Source organism: Osmerus eperlanus, chromosome 25, assembly GCF_963692335.1.
Source record: "Osmerus eperlanus chromosome 25, fOsmEpe2.1, whole genome shotgun sequence".
Classification (NCBI taxonomy): Eukaryota; Metazoa; Chordata; class Actinopteri; order Osmeriformes; family Osmeridae; genus Osmerus; species Osmerus eperlanus.
In genome coordinates, this window is record NC_085042.1 from 6757119 (window position 1) to 6783804 (window position 26686).

The window sequence follows — 26686 nt, forward strand, 5'->3', positions numbered from 1 at the left end:
ATTTACGAGAGGAAGAAGTAGGCCTATCCGTATTTTGTGTTTATTATGCTAAACGTTTTGTGGTATGAATATTTGTCGTTATTCTAGATGACTCCGTTGCTTTGGACATGGGGTTAATCCAGTGTCCAGAGCTTGGGGCTTTGACTTTGGCCACTTTTCATGGTGTTAGTTTTGTTATCAAAGCTTGTAGAGATTGTTTCTCCTCATATGATTGTGTGTTGTGGAATATTGATATGGCTTTTGCACTTTTAGAAAACACAAACTTTAACACTGCTTTACTTAATAGGTATCAATTTGGGCCCTGTCAGAATAAGTGTTTCCATCCAAACTGTTGCGATAAGGGTGTTTTCATAACATGATGTTTCTTTGCCCAGAGCAAGTTTGACAGAGTGAGGTTTATAGTGTACACTGTGAAGGGAGGGATTGTGCAGGCACATCTCTCTCCTTACTCTCATCACTGATTTCCTTTCTTCCTCTCTTTGTCTCTTTATTTATTTCTGCTCTCTGTCTTGTCAAACACTAATGTGCATTCTCCTAAACACAACACACACACACGTTCACACACGAGTGTGTGCACACATGCATGCAAACATACAGCTCTTTGAACATTGTTAGCTGCAGAAAAAGTTAATTGACAATTGTTTTATTTTTTTTATTTTACATTTTATTAATGTGTGCAAGGCAAAGGGATGGTCTGACCAGTTTAATAGCAAATGGCCAAATTTCAGACTCTTAGGAGAAAACAGGAGCAAACAGCACCAGAACTAAACTAAAAGACCAGAATGCAGTGAATGTGGATTCCATACACAGCTCGTTGGCAATAAAAGGGTTGATGCTGCAGAAAGTTAAATCTAGTTACTTTGGGACATTACTAGTGGACAGTGAAAACATACAGCATGACATTCTGGTATCATTAACTTAATACTTCTTGCATTTACAAATAGGTATACAATAAATAAATAATTTAGTAATGGTTGTTTGTTGCAAAATCTGCCACTTTATTCTAGTAGTGAGACGTGTTTTGCTTCTCCAGTCTCTATTGGTGTGTCACTGATCCACATCATGAGAGCAACTGGAAGTCTCTCTCGCTGTGGGGAAAGTCCGTCCACAGTAATATCGTACACCGTATGCTGGGAGCGTGCTGATGCAATGGGAGAGTCAGTTCCATCATACTACCGTCTCAGTTGAAGCAAGATCTTCTTTCTCATGTCCAGATCCGCCACTACGTGGCAGTGTGGCTTTGACTCAGTCAACGCTCCCTGTCCGGCCCTTTAGTCCTCCACTTCGATGTGGCCCGTCGCCATCTCACTTCCTGGACCCGCCATCTCACTTCCTGGACCCGCCATCTCACTTCCTGGACCCGTCTTCACCCCCCCCCCCATCTCCACAAGCCCATGCAGTCGCGTCTTTTCTCAGGAGACAGGCCTCTGTCGTCTTCAGTGCTCTGATCTCTCCCTCAGCCTTCGTTATCCTGTAATGTGAAACTGAGAGAAGAAAGACAGATTAATATTCTTGGGGTACAGGTGAACTAACAATTCTGCCAGAGGAGAATGCATAACATTTCAAATGGCTGACTCAGTTGAAAAGTTGCCTCAATAAAATGACTGATGATCCTCCCCTTCAACACACATACACACACACACACATACACACACAAAAATGAACGAATAATAAAATACAAATATCTAGGCTTGTCATCTCTGAAAGAATCAATCTTAGACAGGAAAAAATTACATTCCTTTTTTTAGATGCTGACTTTCCTCTTTGCTCTTTTGGATTGGAAGTGACAGCCAGAGATCTAAACCTGACAGGATTAAGCTGTCACATGTGGCACTGTCACTTATGACATGCACATTTGCTTTACAAGATCAGACGTTTGTTCATACCGCCATGACATCCCAAACATGTGGCCCATTTGCTTATTTCTTTTTTGAAGCATTCCCACTTTTGGACCAGCAAGCCATCTCATCATCAAGAGGGTGATTGTTTATTAGATTTGGAGATTGCCCCTGTGAAAGTTAACCCTGACACACACTGGTTAGAGAAAGTACTTCAACGTGCACAAACAATCAGCAAATGTGATTCTTCTACAGCAAGAGAATCCTAAAATTGGAACAAACGTACCTGCAGAACTAAGAATAATAACAACTTTGTAATGCTATTTAAAGAATTGCTTTAAAGTTAAAGTAGTTAGTAGTAATAGTAGTTTTGAAAGTTATTCCCTTGCTTGTCATTGGTGTTCTTTTGAATGCCAGTCTCTGAACGAGTTCTCGAAATATTCCCTCCTTCCTTACCCTCTTAGTGCCCTTCCTATCTTTTCCCGAAATGCCTGAAATTCTGATCCTATCGAGTTAAACTGTACATGTCTCCACAGGAAGGTATAAACAATTCACAACCATCACTGTTCTGCAAGAACCTGTAGATAAAGTCACTCTGACCCTTTAAAGAAACTAGATCTTTGGTGGGCTTCAATTCTTTGGCAGAACGACCGCCTAAAAAAAGCACTTGATATTCTAAAGTTAGCTCCTTTACTTTAAAAACATGAACTTGATCAAAAACACGTCACAGTGCTCTGGAGGACACAGAGAGGAGGTTTACACTGCAGAAATGAAGGAGATCAGCCTGTTGGTTTTGGTCCTCGCAAAGACAGAGACAAAGAAGGAGTTTCTGGACTTCAGCAACACCTGACGTGACCCCTGAACTCTTTCTCCTTCTCAATCTGATTGGGTGGAGCAGTTTGGCTGCATGTCTTCCACAGTCAACAGGGATACATCCGTCATCTCACATTGGTGTGTTTTTCCCTTTTGCCATGCCTGTTAGCAGGCAGAAGGAAGACTTGGTGGCCAGGGATGGTGGTCTCGCCCCTGGAACCCTTTTCTGCAAAAATATTTGCGTATTGTATTATTTTGTGTCAAATCAAGGTTACCTCATACTGTATGTTCGCTTCCCTGATTGAGAACACATACAAACTGCTACACCAATTATTTCAATTATTGTTATTGTTATTTGATCACTGCTCTGGGATTTTTGTTCTCTTAAGTAAAGCTACTACTAAGGAACTATATTTCACTTGGTTGGCTTGCTCTATTCTTTTAGAATGTATTTCTAGTATATTATCTAATAAAATAGGATGAAGATTTTCAGTAGTGTATAGATGATTTACAATTTCCTTCCTCAAACTTCATTATGTGATAATAATAAAATACATTTTATTGAATGTAAATGTTTTATTTATAATTAACATGACAAATTCACTTGGAATTTTCCATTACCCGCATAGGATGTGTTTCTCCTCAAGCTGATCTGGCAAAAAAAAGATTGATTTTGGCCAGCTGTTTTTATGAGGTGGAAAAAGGAGTTTCGTTATGGATTAGAGTCATTTAGTCTTTCCATCTCTTCTATCTGCATGTGTCCCATCCTGCGCTGTATTCTTCTCAGCTACCTGAGCCCAGCATTTAAACTCTTGATACGCTGGGATTGGATCAAATATTCAGCTATCCTTTGAAAATGAGTCTTGGAGATTTCTCACATCACTGCTGCCTGAAATAGTCCTCACTGAATGCTCTCCCAACACCTGATCTCCCTGGTTTAGGTCAAAACATCTATTAATCGTGCCTAATAATTTGCACAATAACAAACTCACAGGAGTTGAGAAATATAATTCGAAGTGTGGAGTATTAAAGAAAATATTTACATAGCTTGGTCAGTGCAAAATGTCTTTGTAAATGGATTGCAGTTGTTCATTGTACAATCTACCAACCTGTATTTACTGTATGACATGGCCGTATATAATAGTACAGTCGTCACTGACTGTAAGAGGAAGTAGTTAGCATTGTGTTGAATCCTTTCTCTGGACTCTCTATAGTGATTTATTAGATAAACTGTTCAGGGCATTCATCTGTCATCAGATCAACTTCCTGTTTCCACGTTTCACAAGAAACGTAATTTTTAGGTTGCCATCCTTTGTTCAACAGCTAAACCTAATGTATCTGGAAGTGTTTTATGTACCATCGGTATTAATAATTTATTGCCATTACCGTGGACATAAGAATGTTGAACATTGTACTCTACGGTACCATGCAAGCTGAATGAAGAAACCTCATAGATCATATCAACTTCAGCCAGAACCAGTCCAAAGATACTAATTTACGTAACAACTCTGTACGTATCTTTAAAACATTATTGTATTGCTGTATCCTGAGTCAACATTGTCACACCAGTAAGCACTGGTGTACTGCACCCTAATGTGTTGTTCTTTGAGGTATTTGAGTCAGTTATGTCTTGTCTCTGAGTTACTGGAGGTCCTAGGATAAGGAGACACAGACGGACATTTCTCCTTCGCCTCTTTCTGCACAATGGGTTCCCTCCCCGAGCCGTTTCTATGCTATACCACTGGAAGCTAAGACAACACCAGAAGTCTGCAAGGTAAAGAGATGGCATGACACACCTTCTTCGAACATACACAAGCTAAGTTTCTCTGCAAACATCCATGGGAGTTGTGTCTTGAGTTCAGACCGCTTAAGTCATTTACCCTCAGTATCCAACGATGACATTAGCGTATCACGAGAGCCTGGCCTGCTTGTTGAGGCACATCTGGAGTGTTGTTGCTTGAGATCCATGGCTCAGCCGTACAGCCGCAGTGATGTTTTAAAACCGCCCCTCCTGGCTGACCGGGCCCTAGGGGAAAGTCTTCAGATCCATGTGGCTGTTGGCTTTTTCAGATGAAAACAAAGTTACAGCAGTGCAACTGTGTTATTTCTAAACGTAGTACATTTCCCAGCTATTCTAGCTATGTTCTTTCATTTCTGCGTCTGTATTAGACCCAAAACAAAACAAATAACGTTTTATAATGTAATACCTGACTGAGAGTCCTAGAGTTTAAACGTATGCCCCAACAGGAGCCCTGACAGGTCCGGGGGGTGATAGCTTGTCTTCAGCACAAATCCCAAAGCCAATTCTACAAAGAGCCACAATAGGCTCCCATGAACTGTGCTAGGACTCAGACAAGCTGTGTAGGTCGTAACCTTTTAGTGCCACTGTCACTGCTACTAAGCCAAGGTCTCTAAAACACGCAATACATAAAAGCAACTTGTAAACATTCCCAGCTTCCAGACATTTACTCTACATATTGACGTGAAGAAAAGAAAAACACACTAAGCTCCAGTTCTCTTTCAATCTATTGTTTGGACAGAAAAGTTTGCAAAATGGCATATGATCTCAGACCCACACAATTCCAATCTCTTTCATCACACCAGTTCAACCCAAATCTGAATCCAAATCTAGCTATGACCTCAGTTTCAGTCCATAAGAATATAAAACTTGTGAAATGTGTGTTTAAACGCTTGCAAGAAATGCACCGATGTTTTCTGTCCACAGCAACAGAGCAGAAAATGGCGTGTGTAGACTGGATGAATTTCTCCTGGAATAGACACCCCTTCTTTCAATAAAAAAGCCCCGTATCACATCAGATTAGGCCAGAAGAGTTGATGTCCTTCCCATTACTCAAACTGTCAACGTCACACTTCCCCCCTCCCCCTCCTCCATGTGTTCCCATGATGTGGTGAACATGTGTGACAGAATGTACAGCCGGATGCTGAGAGCTTTGCTAATTAATGAGCGCTAACCAGGAAGGGCTGTCCACTGCATAAAAACATGCATTAAAGACAGATGAGTGCTGTAAACTCGAGCACGCCATGCTCAATTGACCTTATCTGGCTGTATGCTTAAGTGATTTTAAACATCAACATGATTAGTTTAAATCCGTTGAATTCTATTTTTGGTTAAGCACTGTACAGCGAATACCCTGCGTTATTGAACAATCTCGAGATAATTGAATCGTAATCACTTAAGTTCACTTTAATAGGGCTTTCCACAAATACATAATCTGCACTGCCTAATGCGGCTCCACAAAATGCAAGGCTCTAACAGTCCATAGGAGAGTGAACATGTTGGACCAGATAACACACTGGATACGTGACAAAAACACAAATGCTCCGCCCGTTGAGCATGTTGACATGGCCAGCAGTTGCATGCATCTCTGCTTTTCAATGAACACGAAAGCATGTGCCGATGACGGCCGTGACCCTGTTCCCCCTCTCCTGAAAACATGAGCTCAGCATTGCATTTGGAGCCATCACTGTTGGTCTCTGTCAATGTTCCTGCTTCCTCACCAACCCCCTCGGTCACACAGAGGGGGGTCAGGGAAGTGACCTTGGACGTGTTGTAATGGTTAGATCACTGCATCCAGGTGTTTGGATGACGTTTCAGCAGACATCATGTCTGTGACCTTCTCTCTGCGGTCTGGATTTCCCTCTCCGTCGGGGAGCAGGGAAATAATGGCGGACTGCGCTTCTCACTCATGTTCTCTTGACGACGATGACATTAGCGTATCACGAGAGCCTGGCCTGCTTGTTAAGGCACATCTGGAGTGTTGTTGCTTGAGATCCATGGCTCAGCCGTACAGCCGCAGTGATGTTTTAAAACCGCCCCTCCTGGCTGACCGGGCCCTAGGGGAAAGTCTTCAGATCCATTTGGCTGTTGGCTTTTTCAGATGAAAACAAAGTTACAGCAGTGCAACTGTGTTATTTCTAAACGTAGTACATTTCCCAGCTATTCTAGCTATGTTCTTTCATTTCTGCGTCTGTATGAGACCCAAAACGAAACAAATAACGTTTTATAATGTAATACCTGACTGAGAGTCCTAGAGTTTAAACGTACGCCCCAACAGGAGCCCTGACAGGTCCGGGGGGTGATAGCTTGTCTTCAGCACAAATCCCAAAGCCAATTCTACAAAGAGCCACAATAGGCTCCCATGAACTGTGCTAGGACTCAGACAAGGTCGTAACCTTTTAGTGCCACTGTCACTGCTACTAAGCCAAGCTCTCTAAAACACGCAATACATAAAAGCAACTTGTAAACATTCCCAGCTTCCAGACATTTACTCTACATATTGACGTGAAGAAAAGAAAAAAAACACACTAAGCTCCAGTTCTCTTTCAATCTATTGTTTGGACAGAAAAGTTTGCAAAATGGCATATGATCTCAGACCCACACAATTCCAATCTCTTTCATCACACCAGTTCAACCCAAATCTGAATCCAAATCTAGCTATGACCTCAGTTTCAGTAGCCTGGCTCTGCCCTCTTACGTACTTCCGCTCAATTTTGATTTTGCTTCTGTACTTGGTCTGGGATTCCGGTGTATTAGTCGGTTTTCAGAAACACATTTTTTGTAGGTCCAATCAGCGAACAGAGGGAGTGGCTGAGAATGATGACGTTGATGTTGTGCACTAGTTTCAGAATCAGAATCAGAATCAGAATGGGGATTTATTCGCCATGAAAGTTTGCAAAGACAAAGAATTTGCTTTGGCAGGAAGGTGCATACAATAAACATATAGGGACCTAAAATTTAAATATGTGGACTATCGATACTAGAAAACTTGTGAAATGTGTGTTTACGTGCTTGCAAGAAATGCACCGATGTTTTCTGTCCACAGCAGCAGAGCAGAAAATGGCGTGTGTAGACTGGATGAATTTCTCCTGGAATAGACACCCCTTCTTTCAATAAAAAAGCCCCCTGTTCCCCCTCTCCTGAAAACATGAGCTCAGCATTGCATTTGGAGCCATCACTGTTGGTCTCTGTCAATGTTCCTGCTTCCTCACCAACCCCCTCGGTCACACAGAGGGGGGTCAGGGAAGTGACCTCGGACGTGTTGTAATGGTTAGATCACTGCATCCAGGTGTTTGGATGACGTTTCAGCAGCTGAAGAAATTCAACCTGCCAAAGACAATGATGGTGCACTTCTACTCAGCCATCATTGAGTCCATCCTCACCTCCTCCATCACCGTCTGGTACGCTGCTGCCACTGCCAAGGACAAGAGCAGGCTGCATCGTATCATCCGCACTGCTGAGAAGGTGATTGGCTGCAATCTGCTTACCCTCGAGGACCTGCACACCTTGAGGACCCTGAGGCGAGCGAGGAAGATTGTGGCCGACTCCTCCCACCCTGGACACTCCCTGTTTCAGTCACTCCCCTCCGGCAGAAGGCTGCGGTCCATCAGGACCAATACCTAACGCCACAAAAACAGTTTCTTCCCTTCCGCTGTTGGCCTCTTCAACAAGGCCAAGGGACCACACTGACTCTAATGACTTCCTGCTTAAAACACACTGCTTTTTGCACTGCATTACAAAATTGTATCTTGTACATTTGTATTTTTTGTAATATTTGTATTTTTGTATTTTTATATTGTAAATTACGGCAACTTATATTTTATTGTATATTTAATTTAATTCTAATTCCACTTAGTACTGCTAGTTTATGTACCCTTAGTATAGATAGTCCACATATTTAAATTTTAGGTCCCTATATGTTTATTGTATGCACCTTCCTGCCAAAGCTAATTCCTTTTCTGTGCAAACTTTCATGGCGAATAAATCCCCATTCTGATTCTGGGTTCTGAGACCGTAGAGCCCTTGCAGATCACCGCTGGGACGGAAACCGGACTCCCCCACTCCCCGCGTCGCCCGAGGTCTAATAGAGAGCACATGCTCTCACCGTCCAGACTCACCATCCAGACTCTACGATGGGACCATCGCATCTCACCCACCAAACCTCCTCCGAGACACTTCCTGCTCCTCATGATCTCCCTGACAATCCGTCCAATCCTTCTCCTCTGAGCCTTCGCCCTCAGGCTGGCGAACCGTGGAACACGCCAGGCTCCTTTTAAGGACGGGCTTTTGGGGGGGGGGGGGCTCCTAAATGTCTCCCATCTCGGCGTGCAATGGATCACATCTGTGTAAACGCGGTCGAGATGGAAACACGGGACGGAAAGAACTGTGAGAGGATTGGTCGAACACACGTGTGAATCTAGCGGTTCAGAGCGCGGGCTGAACCGCTGGTGCCCGTGGCCAGGACCCCTGGTGCCCGTGGCCAGGACCCCTGGTGCCCGTGGCCAGGACCCCTGGTGCCCGTGGCCAGGACCCCTGGTGCCCGTGGCCAGGACCCCTGGTGCCCGTGGCCAGGACCCCTTGTGCCCGTGGCCAGGCGATCATCAGCCACGGAGCTCTGGAGCTCGCCTTGGACTGGAGTGTGTGCATGTGTGGGAGGAATGCGTGCAAATTAACAGCCTCCATGCTTCATAAACCCCGCCGAGACAGATCAGTAACGATAACAAAGCTCCTGACACCACCAAAGGAAGACAAGCTTTTCCTTAATACCCCAAATTAGTGACATAGTCACTGTCTTGTTTTCCTTGCACAGAGGAGGGGATGTCACTCAAAGCCAAACCGCTCAGCCTCAGCCCTCAAGGGGGATTTAAAATGACTCGCCGGCTGTACTACTGGGTGAGTTTAGAAGGATCCCTGTGAAGCGTCCCGGCCATACCGTAGCTGAACCGGGGCTCTTCAGCGTGTGATCTCATTGGCTGTTTGTGAAGTAAACAGCCTGTGCTGGTGAAGAGATGTCTTGTGGGCCAGTGATAAAGGGTTATCAGCTCTAGGGGGCGTTGCCCAGGCTGTAAAGGGGCCCTGGAGGAGGCAGAAACACACTCTCACACAATGTCTCTAATACTGCCTCTCTCAAACTGCTTCCCTCATACTGCCTCTGTCTCACTGCCTCCCGTACTGCCTCTCATCCTGCCTCCCTCATATAGTCTCTCCCATACTGCCTCTCGTGATACTGTTGGGAATTTTTTGATTGGTAAATGGCAGTTTTATGTTTCACAATTGATGTGTTTAACTTTTCAAATGGATTTGAAAAGTAAAGGTTAAGGTTTCGGATTTTATTAAAAAAAAAAGTATTGATCAAAAGTTCCAGTTTCCTGTTGCCACAACAAAACATTGCACATCTGTTGATCATTTATGTAACGTTGACATCAGCTTGGCTCTAAGATGGAGAGCAGGTAACACAATATGGCAGCAGAAATCTACAAACTTCAAATGAACTACCTTGATGTTTATTGGTTTGCAGAGTGGAAATGCAGAGATTACATTTCCACATGACATTGTGTAACTTTGTTATATTTCTTCAGGATCCTATGTTTCAGTCAATATTTGTTTTAGTACCTTTCTCGATTAAATCTATTTTAATCTGCCATGGCAGGCCGGTGATTTATTCATCCATATATGGATTCTCTCTTGTTCAAGGCGCAAAGAGTCCTGAGGTTCACATCCACACTTTCTTCTTTGTGACTAATATCTTACAAGTCATCTCAGAACCCTAACGGTGAACTGAGCCCAGATTCAAAGTCAACCGTTTGCTCAGATGCCATGGTGACGCAGAAATATCCCCCCCCCCCCCACAACTCTCACAGACACAAGCAAAGATGAGGATTAGAGGATGAGTGGGAAACAGAGATATCAGAGATATCTACAGTACCAGTCAAAAGTTTGGACACATTGGGAAAATGTGTCCAAACTTGGTGATTGGTACTGTATGTATATATGCATATCCCTGTCTGCTCTGCTCTGGGCTGCACAGAGATGCAGGCTGGGGCCACGGGGCCAGAGGAACTTTCACGGAACACAAAGACCAAACGCGCTGATATTCCATTTGATCAGCACCCAGCAGAACGTTTGATTCGACTGATGGCTTATTCTGACACATGTTCTGCCTCCCTGACAGATCTCCAATAATGACACTGCGCTGTATGCATATCACAGCGGTCCCCTACTTAAATATAAAATCTGATGTGGCACCAGTATGTGCTACTGGAAGGATTGTAGTTTCTAGTTAGGACATTAATGAAAAACGGTGAAGGACTTACAATTCTGACTCTGGTTCAGAGAAGCCGCTGAACTGCGTACTGCCGTTTGAGTGTGGGGGTCCGGGTGACGGCTCCTCGCTCTTGTAACTCCCCTGGCTGCTCCCCAGGCTCTCGTGCCCATCCGTGGGGGTCACGGGGGTCTTCTGGAACGATCCGGCCGCCCCGGCCTCCACCGCGCCCAGGAAGCAGGGGCAGCGCGTCCGGAGCTCCTTGTAGAAGGTGTTGAGCCGCGGGGTGGCTATCCACGGGCAGCCCAGGAGGTTCTTGAAGGCGGCGCGGAACTCGGGGCTCCTGCAGTAGATGATGGGGTTGAGGCCGGAGTTGATGTACCCCAGCCAGTTGAGCATCCGGAAGATGTCCCCGGAGGGAATGTTCCGGTTGAACACGTTGATGATGTTGGCCACGAAGAAGGGCAGCCAGCAGAGGGTGAAGGTGCCCATGATGATCCCCAGCGTCTTCAGGGCTTTGTGCTCCTTGACAACCGTGAGGCGCGACGACCGTCTCCGGGAACTCTTCCTGCTGTGCGTGCTGCTGCTGGCTGAGCCCCCGCAGCCCTGGGGGGGGGGAGGAGCGGTCCGGACGGGGCCCCCCGGCTGGGTCGGGCCCCCGGAGCGCTCGTTCTGGAAACGGAGCCGGTTCCGGTCGATGAGCTGCACCTGCCGCGTGGCTATCAGGAAGACTTTGGCGTAGACGAAGATCATGATGAGCAAAGGGATGTAGAAGGACACCACGGAGGATATGATGGCGAAGGTCCTGTTGGTCACAAAGTCGCAACACGCGTCGTCCTCGTAGCACTTCTTCGCCTCGGGGTCGTTCTCCGCCTGCCAGTACTGGTTCATGATGGGCACGAAGGAGATGAGCGCCGACACCACCCACACCACGCACACGATCAGCCGTGCGCGCCACTTGTTGATCAGCACCTTGTGCCTCAGGGGCCGCGTGATGGCGATGTAGCGGTCCACGGCGATCGCGCACAGCGTCTCGATGCTCGCCGTGACGCACAGGACATCCACGGACGTCCACAGCTCGCAGGACGTGGTGCTCAGCTGCCAGTTTCCCGTCACCACGATGGTGGCGCCCAGGGGGACCACCAGTAACCCCATGATGAGGTCGGCACAGGCCAGCGACGTGATGAAGATGTTGGTCATCGTCTGCAGCTGGGAGGTGCGTGCGATGGCTATGATGACCAGCAGGTTACCCACCACGATGGTCAGGATGATGACGACCAGGACTATGAGCATCCAGGGTCCAGCAGCCGGGTGGTAAGGCTCTGTCGTACCGTTGGCCACGGGGCTGCTCAAGTTGTAGTCCATCTTCACTGGGAAAGTTTTTTTTGGCAAAGCAACATGTAGCGAGTATTGAGATTCTCCAATCCGGAACTCATCAAATCCTGAAGAATCCTGAGAATGAAAAGAACTTTCTAATGAGCATTTTGAAGGACTTTCTTGACTTATTGGTTTGTGGATTTTCTCTCAAAGTAACATTCTCAAACTTGTATAAAGTATCAATTTAAGTTAACAATTTAAATATAAATCCAGCAGAAACATTTTTTGTACAAGTTTTCAGTGTCGTAAAAGCATCAATGACCTATGCGTGTTTCCTTAATGTCTACGGAGACCAAAAAATCAAAGATGAGAAGTTCCTTTGAAGCAAGTGGCACAGGCAGTGAATCCTGAGATGTCCAAATTAATAGCAAACCCTGCAAATGTAACAACTCCATGTAAAAGATAGGGCACAACAACCAAAATGTGAGTCGAGTAAAAGTTTTCAAAATCGGACAAAGTCTATGTAGTCCAGTGGAATACAAGATAAGTCCAGTCGACACTTGTAGCTGGAGAGTTTTCACAATGTGTTGTAGAAAAGCGATGCCACTGGAGTAGAGCAAGCAGCTGTGACGCTGACACAGAACAAGCAGAGTGCACCAAGAGCTTGCCCCCACCCTCTTTTCAGTATCTCCCTATCTCTCCTCCTTCTCCTCCCCTCTCTCCTCCCCCCCACCTCTCTCTCTCCCCCCCCCCCCCTCCACTCTCTCTCTCTCTCTGTCTTTTGGCTGTAGCCAAAGTGTAGGTCGCCCTCAGCCTACATATAATCACACCCAGGAGAGAGGGGGGGAGGAGCAGTGAAGTGTGGTTGTGTGTTGAGACCATGCCATTAAAGACGCAGGGAGCACTGCCCACTTACAAACACCCACACAACCCAGTGAAACACAGGCATCAGGTAAGGCAATGCCAAGACCCTTCACTGCGGCACTCACCAGCAAGTGTTCAGCTAGCTCAACACCACAGTTCAGATAGAGAAGAAGGACATCTGTCAATGCTGAGATAATGTAAAAGTTTACACTGGCCAGTGGGCCACAATGACTTGTTCTGGCCTGTGGTTAACCACGCTTGTTGTTCTGTTGTTGTTAACCAATGACTTGGGGGTTTTCACATAGCAGCAACTGGACTGACTTGTTCGCTGCCGGCTCTGCCAAGATATCCATCTGTCTTTCAATCTGACGCTGTTCATATTATGTAACTTCTCACACTCACCCGCTACATCCTGCCTGTGGGAAGTGGTTGGGGACGAATTTGCCCGGCAAGAACTCAATTACGTCTCAATTAAATAATGATGGTGGCTATGAGAGGGTTTTCTATTGACTGCTACCCAAGAAAAAAAAAAACTCTGGACTGTTACAGATGTTTTTGGAAAGATAGAAGAACTAAACATTCCCCACAATACTGTGTTTCTGTCCACATGAGATACAGCTTCTCATCCCTGAGAGAAGTTTCTCAAATTCAGCGTGCACAGCAGCAATCTGTTTCGAGGGTTTAACCGAATTTGCTGTCAAACATTTCCAATAAGTGCAGACCGCAAAACAGCATACACCCCCAGCTGAACCGAACAGGGAAATATGTCCTTTCCCTCCCTGACTGAGTTCGAAAGCACAAAAAATAATAGATTGTTATCTCGCCGTGACTCGAGCCAACACACAGAGGAAGAACAATCAAGCGAATTCTTTGCATGCTATCTGTCTCCAATGTGGGCTGTTGTGATGTCTCTGGCCAACAGCAGCTCCAGCAGGGCACAGGCCCAGCGTGTCTAAATATGTAACACTGTCATTTCCCTTTCTGTCCCCCTTCGTGCTAAAGACAGCACTCCGGTTTAATAATAGCCTTTTTGTAGAACTGAACTTTTCTGAATCGAATCTGTGAGGACTTCTTTCAAAATGTTTATGTGGAACATTTGATTTTGTTTTAATCATGACATGGATTGTTTGTTGATCGAGGATGAGGATGTTGGTCTCTGTGACTGATCTAGATCCTGGTTTGATTCCGTCCAGAAAGATCTTACTAACCTGACGCCCCGGGGAGACCTAGGAAGACTTCTGTCGAATCTTCAGATCTTTCTGATCACAGTCTTTTAATAAGAAGTTCTTAATAAGAAGTTCTTAATAAGAAGTTCTTAAAATAAATTAAGTTCCTTGGAGGTATGTTCATATTTTTGGGATGACAAAGAAATGTTTAAGAAAACATTTGGTGGTTTATAAAAGCAAAGCTGAGGATGGGGTTTAGAGCTGCGGAGCACCTTGTCATGTCCTCTTTTTTCTCTGGAAAAAAGAACAGTGTGCTTCTGGAAGTGTGTCTGTCCGCATCCTAACTCATTTGGTACCTGAGCAAAAAAGCTCTCGGCCAGGCAAGTCCTCCATTACAGCAAAGCTAATATGGTCGCTCAATACGATTGTATCTTAAAAGACGCATTTCTCTCTGTCACTATGATGTATGTGGCCTTCTCCCTGTGCCCCCCTCTCCCCCTGTCTCACTCTAATGTAATTCTCAGTAGCCCGCTCTGCTGCATGCAGTCGTGGGATAGGAAGCAGGGCAGAGGGGATGGAACGCATTAAGGGGAAGGGGAAAGAGGGGGGTGCTAAGGGCTGGGGAGCAAGGCCCCCGTCTCAGGGCATCAAGCTTGAGCCACGGAGCCGCAGAGCTGAAAGCTTGACAGGTCCTCATTTGTCTTTGCGTGAGAAGATGTCGTCGGTGAATCTGAATGTGGAGCCGATTCTAGTCCAGGCGTCTTTGGCCGACTGGCACATACTCGGGTGGTGATGGAGGTGATGAACTTGATGGGGCTGGGGGGCGTGGCTTCGACGCAGGTCCCAGTGCTGATGACTGCACTTGTGGACGTGACACGCCCCTGTCTTAGTGAGACGAAGTAGATTCATGCCACGAGGGGTCATTTGTAATATTGTGCTCATATGTCTGTCTGTTTGGCAGTTGGTCATCTCTCTGTCTCTCTCACGGCTGCCCCTAATGTGGGCACCGACACCAGTGGGTTTGAAGGGACATGTTCTATATGTGGCTCCACTCCTCAAAGGAAGGAAACCCAGTGTACAGGGGCTGCTCAGTGCAGTGTGACAGGCTGTAAATCATGAGAACTGCCACACAGGCTCAGTGCGCCTGTTTATCACACACTCTCTGTTTCCTGGGAATGTTGCCTTAATTACCATGGAAACCTTCAGACGGGTGCAGTCTGATTAGATCATCGTGACACTGTGTAGGTGTCATTCGGTTCATATGTTGCAGGAGTTGGTGATGAGGTTGTGAGGTGAAGTTGTGAGTTGAGTTAGCATGCATAAGTCGATTTTATCTTAGCTGTACTCGTGAAAGATTCTCTCGTCAGAATTCCTTTGTAGTTTGTTGCAGCAGGTTTTTTAATATATTTTTTTACATCTATAGCAGAAGCCAATCCAAAGAAAATAAACAATTTTTTGTTCAAGGTTGAAGAACTTAAACCGAGTCTTATTTCAGCATGGCATGCCCTGATATAAGGGCACAGCAGGTGAACTTGTTATGAAGCTAATCATTGTACTTTAGATCCTACCAATGTCTCCAGCTGTGCTTATGGCTCCAGGTGGATAACTACCCTGGCAATCTGGAGAGAGGCTTAAGGTTTTAGTTCAATCAAACAGAAATTAAGTCTAGTATGGAGACAAACGATTCGGTCAAGTGGGATTGAAGTTTTTTCCCGTGTATCATGTATCTAAGATGATTCAGGTTTCAATTTACCAAACAAAAAACCTGACACAAACCTATCAGGGTTACAGAATGGAGATCCCCCTCATGAATGTCGTGACTCTGCTGTTTATCTTTCAGTTGGCAAATCAGTTTGCAGTTTGCCCTATCCAGTTCATCCCATTTTCTTTTCTTTACACAGGAAATTCTCCATTAGCAGGAGAAGCTAATCAAGAGGACGGGTACGGGGGGGAGAGGAAACTGCAAGCGCAAAACATCCCAACCCTCCCCACAGACCCTGCCACACACACAGGCTCTCCAAACCTTCACTTCCAGCACCCCCCCCCCCCCCCCAACACACACACACTTCCATGCCACCTTCCACCCCCCCAAGCCAGTGATGTCAGCGCACAGCAAGAAGGAGACGGCTAGCTGAGAAACCTGGAGGCAGGTCTGGGCACTGTCTTCTTCTGTGGTTTGTGTTGGAGTTGACCTCCCAGACTGTCTTCTTCTGTGGTGTGTGTTGGAGTTGACCTCCCAGACTGTCTTCTTCTGTGGTGTGTGTTGGAGTTGACTTCCCAGACTGTCTTCTTCTGTGGTGTGTGTTGGAGTTGACCTCCCAGACTGTCTTCTTCTGTGGTGTGTGTTTGAGTTGACCTCTCAGACTGTCTTCTTCTGTGGTGTGTGTTTGAGTCTGCTGTGGCCTCTAATAAACAGAAGAATGCGAGGAGAGAGTTGTGTATTCCGCAGTGGCAGTGGCGTGCATCACTAGAGCCGGGCTCCAGCACGCTTGTCCAGAAATTGCTCAACAATGCAACAAGCTCTCTGATGGACGAGGCGTAAGAGGTCAGGCTGTCTGACTGTTTGGATGATGAGTGGATAACGAGGGATGATGTCACGCGATGCGTTTATTGTCATCCGTCAGCCTCTATTGCTTTGTCGCTATTTTTGGACCACAGTTCCTCGTGTCCTCAAAATCTACTCTAACCTAAAGTAACATGTTCTCAAAAACCTTTTGTTCTAAGTTAGGATGGGGCCTGTACACAAAGCACTTTTTAACAAGATTCTGGCATTGGCCTGGTCTCTGGTCATCCATATCATGTTTATTGTTGCAACACCCGGCACCTCTGTTTCATTACTCAATGACCGTCCTCCTGATTTACTTCAGACCGAGAAAGTTCCGAGATACAAAAAGAGAGACCAGACCCTGGCAGGGATTCTCCTCCCTGGCCCGCTGGTCCGGCCCACGGGGGAGAGCCTGTGTGTTTCGTGGGGGCCCGAGCCCAGAATCCCCGTCCTCTCTGCTGAACACAGATGCTGGATGAGATCATGGAGCAGAGGGGGAGGGGGGCAGAATGGGGGGGGGGGAGGGAGAGTAGGGAGGGGAGGGGGTTCTGATACAAAGCTGTTCGGCGTTCCACAGCTATCGGCTCAGGGGGGAAATTGTTCTCATTACCCTGGGAGCGGAAACACATGTCGGGGCGGCTGAGGCCTGGCCAGCACCGTGGGTCCACTGATGCCCTCCACAAGGCTCCGGTCCCAGCCGCAAAGACGCTCAGAACAGGCCTGCTTCTGGGGTCGTCTGAGCATGCCATGCCGATAACTGCCTAAATGCACACATATGGTTTCCGTCCGAGTGTTCTGTGCAGAGATTCTCAATGGCACAAACTGAACGTGCTCTTTCTTTCTAGGTGGTTAAAGCATCATTTGCATTCCATATGGGTATCTGGTTCACGAACATTATAGAGGCTGACCACAATATTTGCTTGTGTTGGACCGACAGTTGAAGAAAGCTCTGAGGCTAATTATACAGTGGGTATGCATTAGCACAGTGCAAACATGCGGATCGTGTCTGTTAGTGAGTGAGGTGTGTGTGTGTGTCTGTTAGTGAGTGAGTGACGGTGTGCGCGTGTGTTTCTGCACAAAATCAACATTTGAACGGAGGGGTGGCTGCCAATCAAGTTATAATGACCTCAGGACACTCCTCCCCCACCCTCAGACTCCCTTCCCTCCCGTCAGGCGTGTAATGAGCAGGAAACTAGGGCCGCTGTTTGTGTTGGGAGTTACCTGGCATGGCAGGCTTCTACATATTCAAGGTTCTATCGACTGGAAGGCCCTTGTGGCTTAATGTGTTTATAGACAGTATCACTGCTTTCCCACAAGTTTACAAAGCAGAGGATCTGTCACAACAAGTCCCTTCAAACACCCATGTTGGTACGGGTGATACAATGTTTTCATTTTGCTCCTCTCAGGCAAACATTTCTGCCCAAAACACGCTCACGCTCTCACAAATGCACTGTATAGGGAGTGCACTGTGCACTGTGCACACAACCAAGGTTACCCGTACGTTTTTTTTTCCAGTCATTGAGCGTGATCTTCACCAGGGTCTGTTTTGGAGGGATGTCGGTATGGAGCGCCGTCTCTTTAAGAGGGTCAAGCAGTATCTGCTCTGACTCTGGATGAGCAAACATGTCACAGGGGACAGTTCAAGGTACCAGGGCAGGGTTCCTATGCTCTGGCGCCAGCACAACGGCTCAGGAGGACCTGGTGGGTGGGAGAGGGAGAGAGGGAGAGAGGGAGAGAGGGAGAGAGGGAGAGAGGGAGAGAGGGAGAGAGGGAGAGAGGGAGAGAGGGAGGGAGAGAGTGAGTGTGAGTGTGAGTGTGAGTGTGAGAACAGAGAGGTAAGGAAAAAAAGAGCCCTGGAGAGACAGAGCGTGCAGCGGTGGAAGGTCAGCTGATCATGCTGTCTTTTGGGATAGATCACTGCAGCTGGTGTTGGCACCCGCTTGGCCCGTAGCGACCAGTAAAAGTTGAAAAGACATTCATCACTGTAATCACTTATTACCATCCATGATCTAACTCAATTACAGCAGGAAATCTGAGTCAAGGTGAGACCCAGAAGCCGTAACTCAACATCAGGGGAACATGACAACCTCATAAAGAGGGAGAGGTCAGGTCTGATGAAGTTAGCGGGGTAAAGACATTAGACTTGCATGCACGACTGGAGAATCGCAGTGTCAACATTCAACAGCCCAATACAGGCATGACAATAAGGTATACTGGTGTGTTATTAAAAACAAGAGGAATAGTCCGGGTACGGAAGGTCATAGCGTTAAAAACTCCATTCCCTCTGACCCCTAGTTAAAGAATATCCTTCAATAAAAACAACTGAGCCAGTATGTGTTACATAGAAATTAAGGATGACATAGAAATCAGATATGCCAATGGTCGTGAGAGATTAAGAATGTTTGTTTTCAGCATAACGTGAGGAATGAATGCTATGTTTCAGATATCCAGATATGGGTAGTAGCAGGATCCATACCTACATCACAAGTGTCAGATCTCCCGATAACACCCATCCATCATAAGTCCTCCAACTGGTTGAGGATAATCTTTCATTGATATATAATAATACTGACAACTGTTGCTAGGCAAATAATACTAACTGATAAGTCAGGTATAAGTAAGTATTACATTACATTTTAAATGCATAGAGAAAGTGCAGCAGAAAATCAAGGCTCAGAATTGCATAGTTTCCTGTGGTTAGAGTTTACTGGTATTTACTATACCATTTTTAATGCCTGAATTAAAAAATATCAAAACATGCTTTCTAACTGGCTTCTACAAGATTCTTACAGTATGTACCAAGATGTCTTTATGTTTACTAACAGGGGTTAGTCAACTGCTCTCCAAAAGCCGAGGCTGGTCTCACCGGGAGGCCAAAGCAAAGGGAGGTTTCAACAGCCTTTTACGTCAGCCTCCACCCAGGCCAGCCGCCCTGCTCCTCAACAGTGTGGTTATTCCATCAGACCTGACCTGGTCTGACAGGTCCACACACTTTTCCAGTACATGCCACAGGCGGAGAAAGTGAACGAGATGTTCCTATGTTCCTTTTTTCCAGAAAAATGTCAAAATGTCCATAATGTCCTGGACTGTTGGGCATCTGACATCATCCTCACAGGCTGACGAGGGCCTGTTCGTGTGCGTGTCGTCGGACCTCTCGTCTCAGGTCGCCACACCCCTGCTCCCCAGCCCATGGAGTCAGTCCACTCACAGCTGAATTAAGGTTTGGGAAGCCCGTCGATATGAGATGTTTTTATTGGGGCAGTATAAACTCCCTTTATTTAGACTCATAGTGGGTCCATTCACTGGCTCCTGAAAGACATTACTCTCCACAGCTGTAACTAAATGTTTCCACTGACTTGGCTAGAACAGTGTGTTTGTTTGTGTGTGTGTGTTTGTGTGTGTGTGTGTGTGTGTGGACGTACATTTGTGTGTGTTTCACCAACCCAGGATAAGGCATTAACCATTACAGGCAGGTAATGACCAATAATTGTATCTAAAAGGCCCTCAGCAGGATAAGGCCAGGTCGGGTTAGAGGAGAGAGCCCGTATTACTATGGTTACGTAACCACAGAGCACAAACAAAACCTGATCAAGTGACACAGTGTCTGACAAACACATCTACGAGCTTAAGACTGTTGCCTTCCCCTCCTGTCTGCCCTAAACCTTGTCCTGCCTGTGGCGCTAGTTTGTCCTCAGATAGCCCGTCCCACCCACCTGCGCTTATCTAGGGCTCCATCTCCTCAGCCGTGGTTCACTGACAGCCCCGTCTCTGTGTGTCCGCACCCAGCACTCCTCATACCCCTCCTGGGATGGGCTGGTCAGCCGGAGCCCCCCTCTGTGGTTCAGCGTCAACACTGGGGTTTTGTTTCTGCGGGGGTGTAGGTCCCCTTAGCTACCCCTTGTCCTTGTTGTTTGTGTGTGTAGGGTGCTCGGTAGAGTGTGCGTGTGTGTGTGTGTGTGGTTTGTACGTCATTTCTGTTAGGTTGTAGGCTTCTGCATTTGAGAGTGCTCATGACCACAGATATATCTGGAGGTAGAGTGACGACAGGCTGTATGGAAAACAGGTTGGATCCTTCTTATATTTGTATTTTTTAAGAGCCCCATAAGTCTTTGATGTAAGGAGGCAAGGCTCAGGGAAACCTCATTACCCACAAGTGAAAAGGATGATTATGTCGTATTCCGAGACAGCGTCCCCCTGCCCTACACCTCCCACCCTGTCTCTGCATTCCTTATGACCCACCTGAGGGCTGCGTCTGAGCCTGACTGGCAGAGGAGACTGGGGCTATAAACAGAAATGGTGAAGGACTTCCCTTCTCTATATTCTGGAGATGTGTATTCATTTCAAAAAACAATTTGGTCCAGGGGACCAAAGTACAGTGTTTCATGTAAAGCAGTCGATGAAATGCCTGTGGGTGGAATCTATTTAACGGAACACAGAGAGCAGAGATAATGGCAGTTGGTGGACGGCTGGCTTGGTATGTACTGCCAGATGCTTGACACTTGAATATCTCTTATAGGCGGTCTTGTTCATCAGAACTCAAAATTGGTCTCTGCCTACCAATTTGTTCACTTTCTCCCTGTGTTTGTAGAGCCTTAAAAATGCCCTTTTATGGCAAGTATTTATTCGTCTCTAATTGGCCTTACCCCTGGCCTATCACTGCCCCATCAAACAACATTAGCCTTAAAGCAAAACCCAATCACCAGACCCGCTCCGCTGTCTGGCCCCTGCCCCCTGGCCTCCGCGGCCTGGCTCTGAAAGACACGCTGTACCACCATGATGATGTAAACCACTGATGGCTTTTCATTAGCTATAACTGACTACGCTCAAAGAGCTTTGACTACATTTGAATGGTGGGAAAATGACACGCATGTAACACGGTGCACTTATTATCGTAGGAGTGACTTTATTGGCCTTTCTGATGTCACAAAGGTGTTTGGTCGGGGGCAAATCAAGAACGCATTTAAGGGCGGCACCTTGTATGTTGCTTATCATAATAAGGCTTAGCTGTGCCGATTACAGAACAAGTTTAAGGGGGAAAGGGGAAAGGAATTGCGTAAAACACTTTGAGAAAGCTGTCAGATCTCTTGTACAATGCACAGTAACCATAAGGGAAGTGAATGTGCTGGTTTTTCTACATGAGCATGATGTGTATCTCTGCTGCCTCTCTGTGTGGGGTGAGCGGCGTGTCGGTTTCTCACAGTGCTCTCTTGGTGATCCCTGGAGGCCGAGAGATAACAGGAGCGGAGAAGGGCAGACGCTACCGGGCCTCTGCCCTCTTTTGTTGCTGAATACCCGTGCTGCACGCAAGTCCCTAGACATGCTTAGGCCTAAGCATGGCGGACAGAGATTAGGAGCGAGGAGAAGTAAAAGAGCACCTAAACATTGCATCGATAGTCAACGTGAAGTTCCTCCGAGGAATCCGCCCCAGCCAGTTTATGCTCCAGTACAACCGAGAAGAGGGTTGGGTTTAACCCTGAAACGCAATGAAGAACGAGAGAGAAGAGGGTGTGAGGTTGGCTTTGACCATTCAAGGCTCCGTTGGAGGTGGAGACAGGAGAGAGGGGGGGGAGGATATTGTAAGCATGAGAGCGCGTGATAGTATCTCTGCAGCCCGCTTCCCTTTGCTTTGGAACATTACTCACATTGCTAATGGTATATGTAGACTGGCGCTGTCGGCAAGCTCAGACCTGTTTCTCCGAGTTCTAAAATAGGACAGGCCGTCCTCTTCGCCCTCATAGCGGCCGGTAGACAGCGTGCCAGCTCAGAAATGCAAACAGGACATCTCACTGAACAAGGGGAAACCGATCCTCTTTATCTGGAGACAGTGAGAGAGGAGCCATCAGTATCTAGCCAGCCTCTGAAGGTTTAGCGACAGGGGCCTTTGACTCCCAACAGTCAAAGATAGAAACCAATGTTCTCCTGAAGATTAAAACACATCTCAAAACAAGTTCAACATTTAAATATTTGCCTACGTAGAAAAAATAAAATAAAAAGATTGCAGTTCCTAAATTTGGTGAATTTATTTATGGCATTGTAGGGGCTGACAGACTTTCTCTGCATGATTTGACGCCTTGACATTAGCTCAAGTTTGTAATGATATGAATGACAGCGTTCCCTAGAGTGAGATGACAAAACCACCTTAGGCACAGACCTTCCACAACCAATGTAGATCAGACAACTTACAGGCTATCTCAAGGTTACATGATGGCTTGCTTATATTGAGTGTATGTCGCAAACTGCACAACACAGAAACACATTTCATAGTTTTTAAGGCCTGCATGCTACTGGTTTTAATGGTAATTAACAAGCTTGTTTGGAATACATAAAAAAAAAACAAGAAAGGACTAGCCTACAAATGTGTGTGGATGTGTCAATTTGTCACTGCCATGGATCGCAATGCTGACATCACCAAGTTTGGGATCTTACATGCAGCGGACAATAAAGTATAATCAATTCAAGTGAACAACGTTAAATTCAATCTAGACAGTTTGACGCAAGCGATATCGTAAGAGCCAGCTGCAAAGTGGTGTTCTAGGACTCGGAATTTGCTGTGTGTATTGAGCTAGGGTTACCCAGTGTTCATTAGTGGGGAGAACACCTATGGTAGCAGAGATGTAATAGAATTACATGTCATTGACACCATTATTACCACATCTAATCTGTGTCTTATCGGCTCCAGACTAATGGCGATGCATTCAGGTGGAGATAATTCATTTAACAGGCCAACCAAGTGTTTATGCTAACCAGCCCCTCCAAACACAGGTTTGCGGCTAATTCTGTGGTGTTGGGTGAGCTGGACGCTCTGAAGGTGTTTTACGTCATTAAATTTACTGAGAAAACAGAAGGCTTTGCTTCCGAACAGAAGGGATTATGAAGTTGGGCAGTAGGTCTGTCTGTCTGCATACCCACTCCTATCAATCCAGGAATGACAGATTAGAGGACTGGTCAGGAGAAATGTTGTCTCTATAAGGGCACAACGTAACTCATAAATAGCACAGCGAGATGTTGAATGGGGGTGAATGGAGCCAAGGGGAAGTTGTTCTTAGAGATACGGGAGCAATTGGTTTTTGGAAATGCTATGTTTGGTGGTTCTTTAGCAGCAGGGATGTGGTGAGAATGGCATTGTTTCTCAGGGGTGTGTTTTGCTTTGACCTGTTTTGCTGTTCCCATTCCTGGGATGTGAGCTTTGTCCTGTTTCCAGTTAGTGTTGTTGTTGTTATTGTTTTCCTGACATGCCATGGGCAAATTGTTTTGGTTCCGCTGCTAGCAATGAATAGGGCCACAACAGAATGCTCAATACACACACTAAATTACTGCTATTCAGAAAAGATTGAAAAGGGTTGAATAATGACTCCAGTTCCGTTAAGTCGATGCCTGGAACCTTGTCTGTTGACCTTCATCAGGCCAAACTGAAGAACTGAGGAACATAGAAGAGCAGTGAACTCATGATGTGGATGTAGAAATGAATCAAATCAAGCATACATCAAGTTTGGTGGCGACCAGTCAATCTAACATCGCAGAGCACTCCAGCTTGCTTGGGTCCTGGCAGCAGGTGGCCACATCAGTGCACTTGTACCAGGACTGCCTCTGTATTTGCAACAGCTCAGTGGTCTTGTGGCGAGGACTCGCAGTGTGAACACACGAACAGAGACAATCAAATATTTGCTCACTGGCCAGGTATATTTCGGACAGTTGCCAGTCGCTGAACCAGCAGCAGCAAAACTTGAACTGTGGGGGGGGAGGGAGGGTGGGAGGGAGGAGAAGGGGAGGGAGGAGAAGGGGGAGGGAGGAGAGCTGGTGGTTTGGGACTAATCCTACTGTGAGATTAGTCTGCTATTGTGCGATATACCTCCAGCCCCTCCTTCCCACCTAGACAGGAACAAGAGCGCTGTGGACCACAGTTCAATTGGACTGACTGGATTTATAGTCTTAAAGTCCTGACTCCCTCAGCCTTGATGAGGTGTTCAGACCGTCCGTGACTCAGCTGAAGGAGCGCAATCTGATGTCTGAAATCACTCATGGGATTTATGTGTTGAGCTCACATGTAATAAATCTCAAGGGAGCATTATTTTGATAAGACACTGCAGTTTTCTGAACTTTCCCTCTGCCTTATCCTCAGGTTGTGTCAGCAAGAGTTTGCTGGTAATTTACGACCCCACGATCAAGTAATTTACCTCAGTTTGGCTTGGGGTTAATGTGAGTTTCTCTTGGCAGGCCCAGATGTTTTTGTTACGCTCTTTCTTGTGAAATGGTTGTGTTGCTTTGTGCTATTTCGGTGCTGTGCCTGGTCACTTGTGTTATCACTCCCTTGCCACGCCCCTCGGGGTGTCCTCTAATTAGACTCTTCATCTATCTGGAGACAGGATCGTACTTCCTGCTCCTGTCGGCTGCAGTCTCCTGGGAAGCTCTTTGTTTGGCCTCCCCACTGCATTCCTCTTTCCTGCATGGCCTATCACAACCCATCTTAACCCCGTACGTCAGGTAGAATGTCAGGGGGTCAGATGGCTGAGCGGTTAGGGAATCGGGCTATTAATCAGAAGGTTGCCGGTTTGAGACATTTTTATTAGTAACTGAAATGGTAAAAATAGCTAACTAATATTTATTGTATCAAATAAATATCAGTCACTCAAAATGACCTAATAGATGTTAATGCTACACAAAATAATTGGGTTTGACCAGATGGCAAGATCAGGACAGACAGACAAACCATTTGGCTTCAGCACACAGTCATACAGCAGAATCTAGATGGGCCATTTAACAACCATTAGATCCTTAATAAAACGATAATAAAAGGGAAAGGCACATTAACCCTTGGATTGGCATTCCTTAACCAAATTATGCTACACTACATATATTGTATGAGTCTGAAAAAACAGGGATGTAAACTGTAACTTGACTGACAGGCGAAGGAATAAAACCACAAGGCAGTTGTTTGTAGTTTTGTAATAAATGCAATACTTTTATATTGAGGAAATGGGTGAGTAACGCCAGCTGTTTCCATTCTAGTGAATTAAAAAGAGCCACGGCTCTCTATCGATCTTATCACATCAAAGGTTATTGCCTCGCTAATCCTTTATTTCCCCCCTACACATAAAAGTATTTCACCAAACTATGTATTAATTCTTAAGAGCTTAGGCTTGTAACTGAGAATTTCCAGACCACAGCAAATCAGGTTTATGCACTAAGCTTCTTTCCCCTACAATGCCCTGAACATACAAAGGAAATTTCCGGGGCTCCTTTGCTCTCTGTTGAATGAATGTGGCAGCGTGTTTGTTTTGAGCAAACCTGCCTCTGTTGATCAGAGACCACAGGTAGGACCCAGATGGTGTCCTGAGTGCCTGCCTGTCTGCCTGTGCGTCTGCGTGTCAAATATTGAGGCAAGTAGATTAATCTGTCTCTTTCTCTATCTTTCTGTGTGAGTTTGCCTTTCTAGGCCAGGTCTGGTTTACAGGTAAGTGGCTGTAGTTCCCAGAGACTGGCTCATAGAAATAGTACTTCTAAAGACCGGACTTCTTTTCGTACAAGCCTTGAAGGGCATCAGGCAGACATTTACACTGACATACATCTTTTCTTCACAGTTGGATGATATCCATGAGTAACATGGATATCATGGAGGGAGTCAGGTGGCTGAGAGGTTAGGGAATCGGGCTAGTAATCCGAAGGTTGCCAGGTTCGATTCCCCGACGTGCCAAATGACGTTGTGTCCTTGGGCAAGGCACTTCACCCTACTTGCCCCGGGGGGAATGTCCCTGTACTTACTGTAAGTCGCTCTGGATAAGGGCGTCTGCTAAATGACTAAATGTAAATGTAAACATCAACAATGTGCCTTACAGACTTACATGAATTTTGATGCAGCATGTCAGCTGTTCATCGGCTACAGTTATGTCATTCACTCACACAGTAAAGTGTGACTTACCAGCCTGTTTTAGCGACAGGAGAGGTAAAAATGGCCAGACTTTTCTCTAGAGGCTGCAGATGGTGCTTGTCCACTGGAGTATGCAGCTGCCTCTGTGTGGCCTGGAAACCCTAGCTGTTATTGAGACTGTGTGGGGCCCTGTGTGTAAAGGTATGCTGTAGTACACA

At 46.1% G+C, this 26686-nt stretch overlaps 1 protein-coding gene across 4 annotated transcripts; it reads right to left on the reverse strand.

Moving 5' to 3' along the window:
* Positions 1-638: 638 nt before the first annotated feature.
* On the reverse strand, positions 639-12659 carry adrb3a (adrenoceptor beta 3a). 4 transcript variants are annotated; one of them, XM_062451435.1, is made up of 4 exons: positions 12351-12659; positions 10764-12163; positions 4532-4712; positions 639-1484 (listed from the first exon to the last, which is right to left on the reverse strand). In XM_062451435.1, the coding sequence occupies exons 2-3, from the start codon at positions 12074-12076 to the stop codon at positions 4553-4555; spliced, it is 1473 nt and encodes a 490-aa protein (XP_062307419.1). In that variant the 5' UTR covers positions 12077-12163; positions 12351-12659; the 3' UTR covers positions 639-1484; positions 4532-4552. The 4 variants fall into 4 exon arrangements, 3 of the variants coding, with proteins under 3 accessions (XP_062307419.1, XP_062307421.1, XP_062307420.1); XR_009928514.1 differs by lacking the exon at positions 639-1484 and adding an exon at positions 4859-6541 and having other exon boundaries at positions 4599-4712; positions 10764-12659; XM_062451437.1 differs by lacking the exon at positions 4532-4712 and having other exon boundaries at positions 10764-12659.
* Between the last annotated feature and the right edge of the window lie 14027 nt (positions 12660-26686).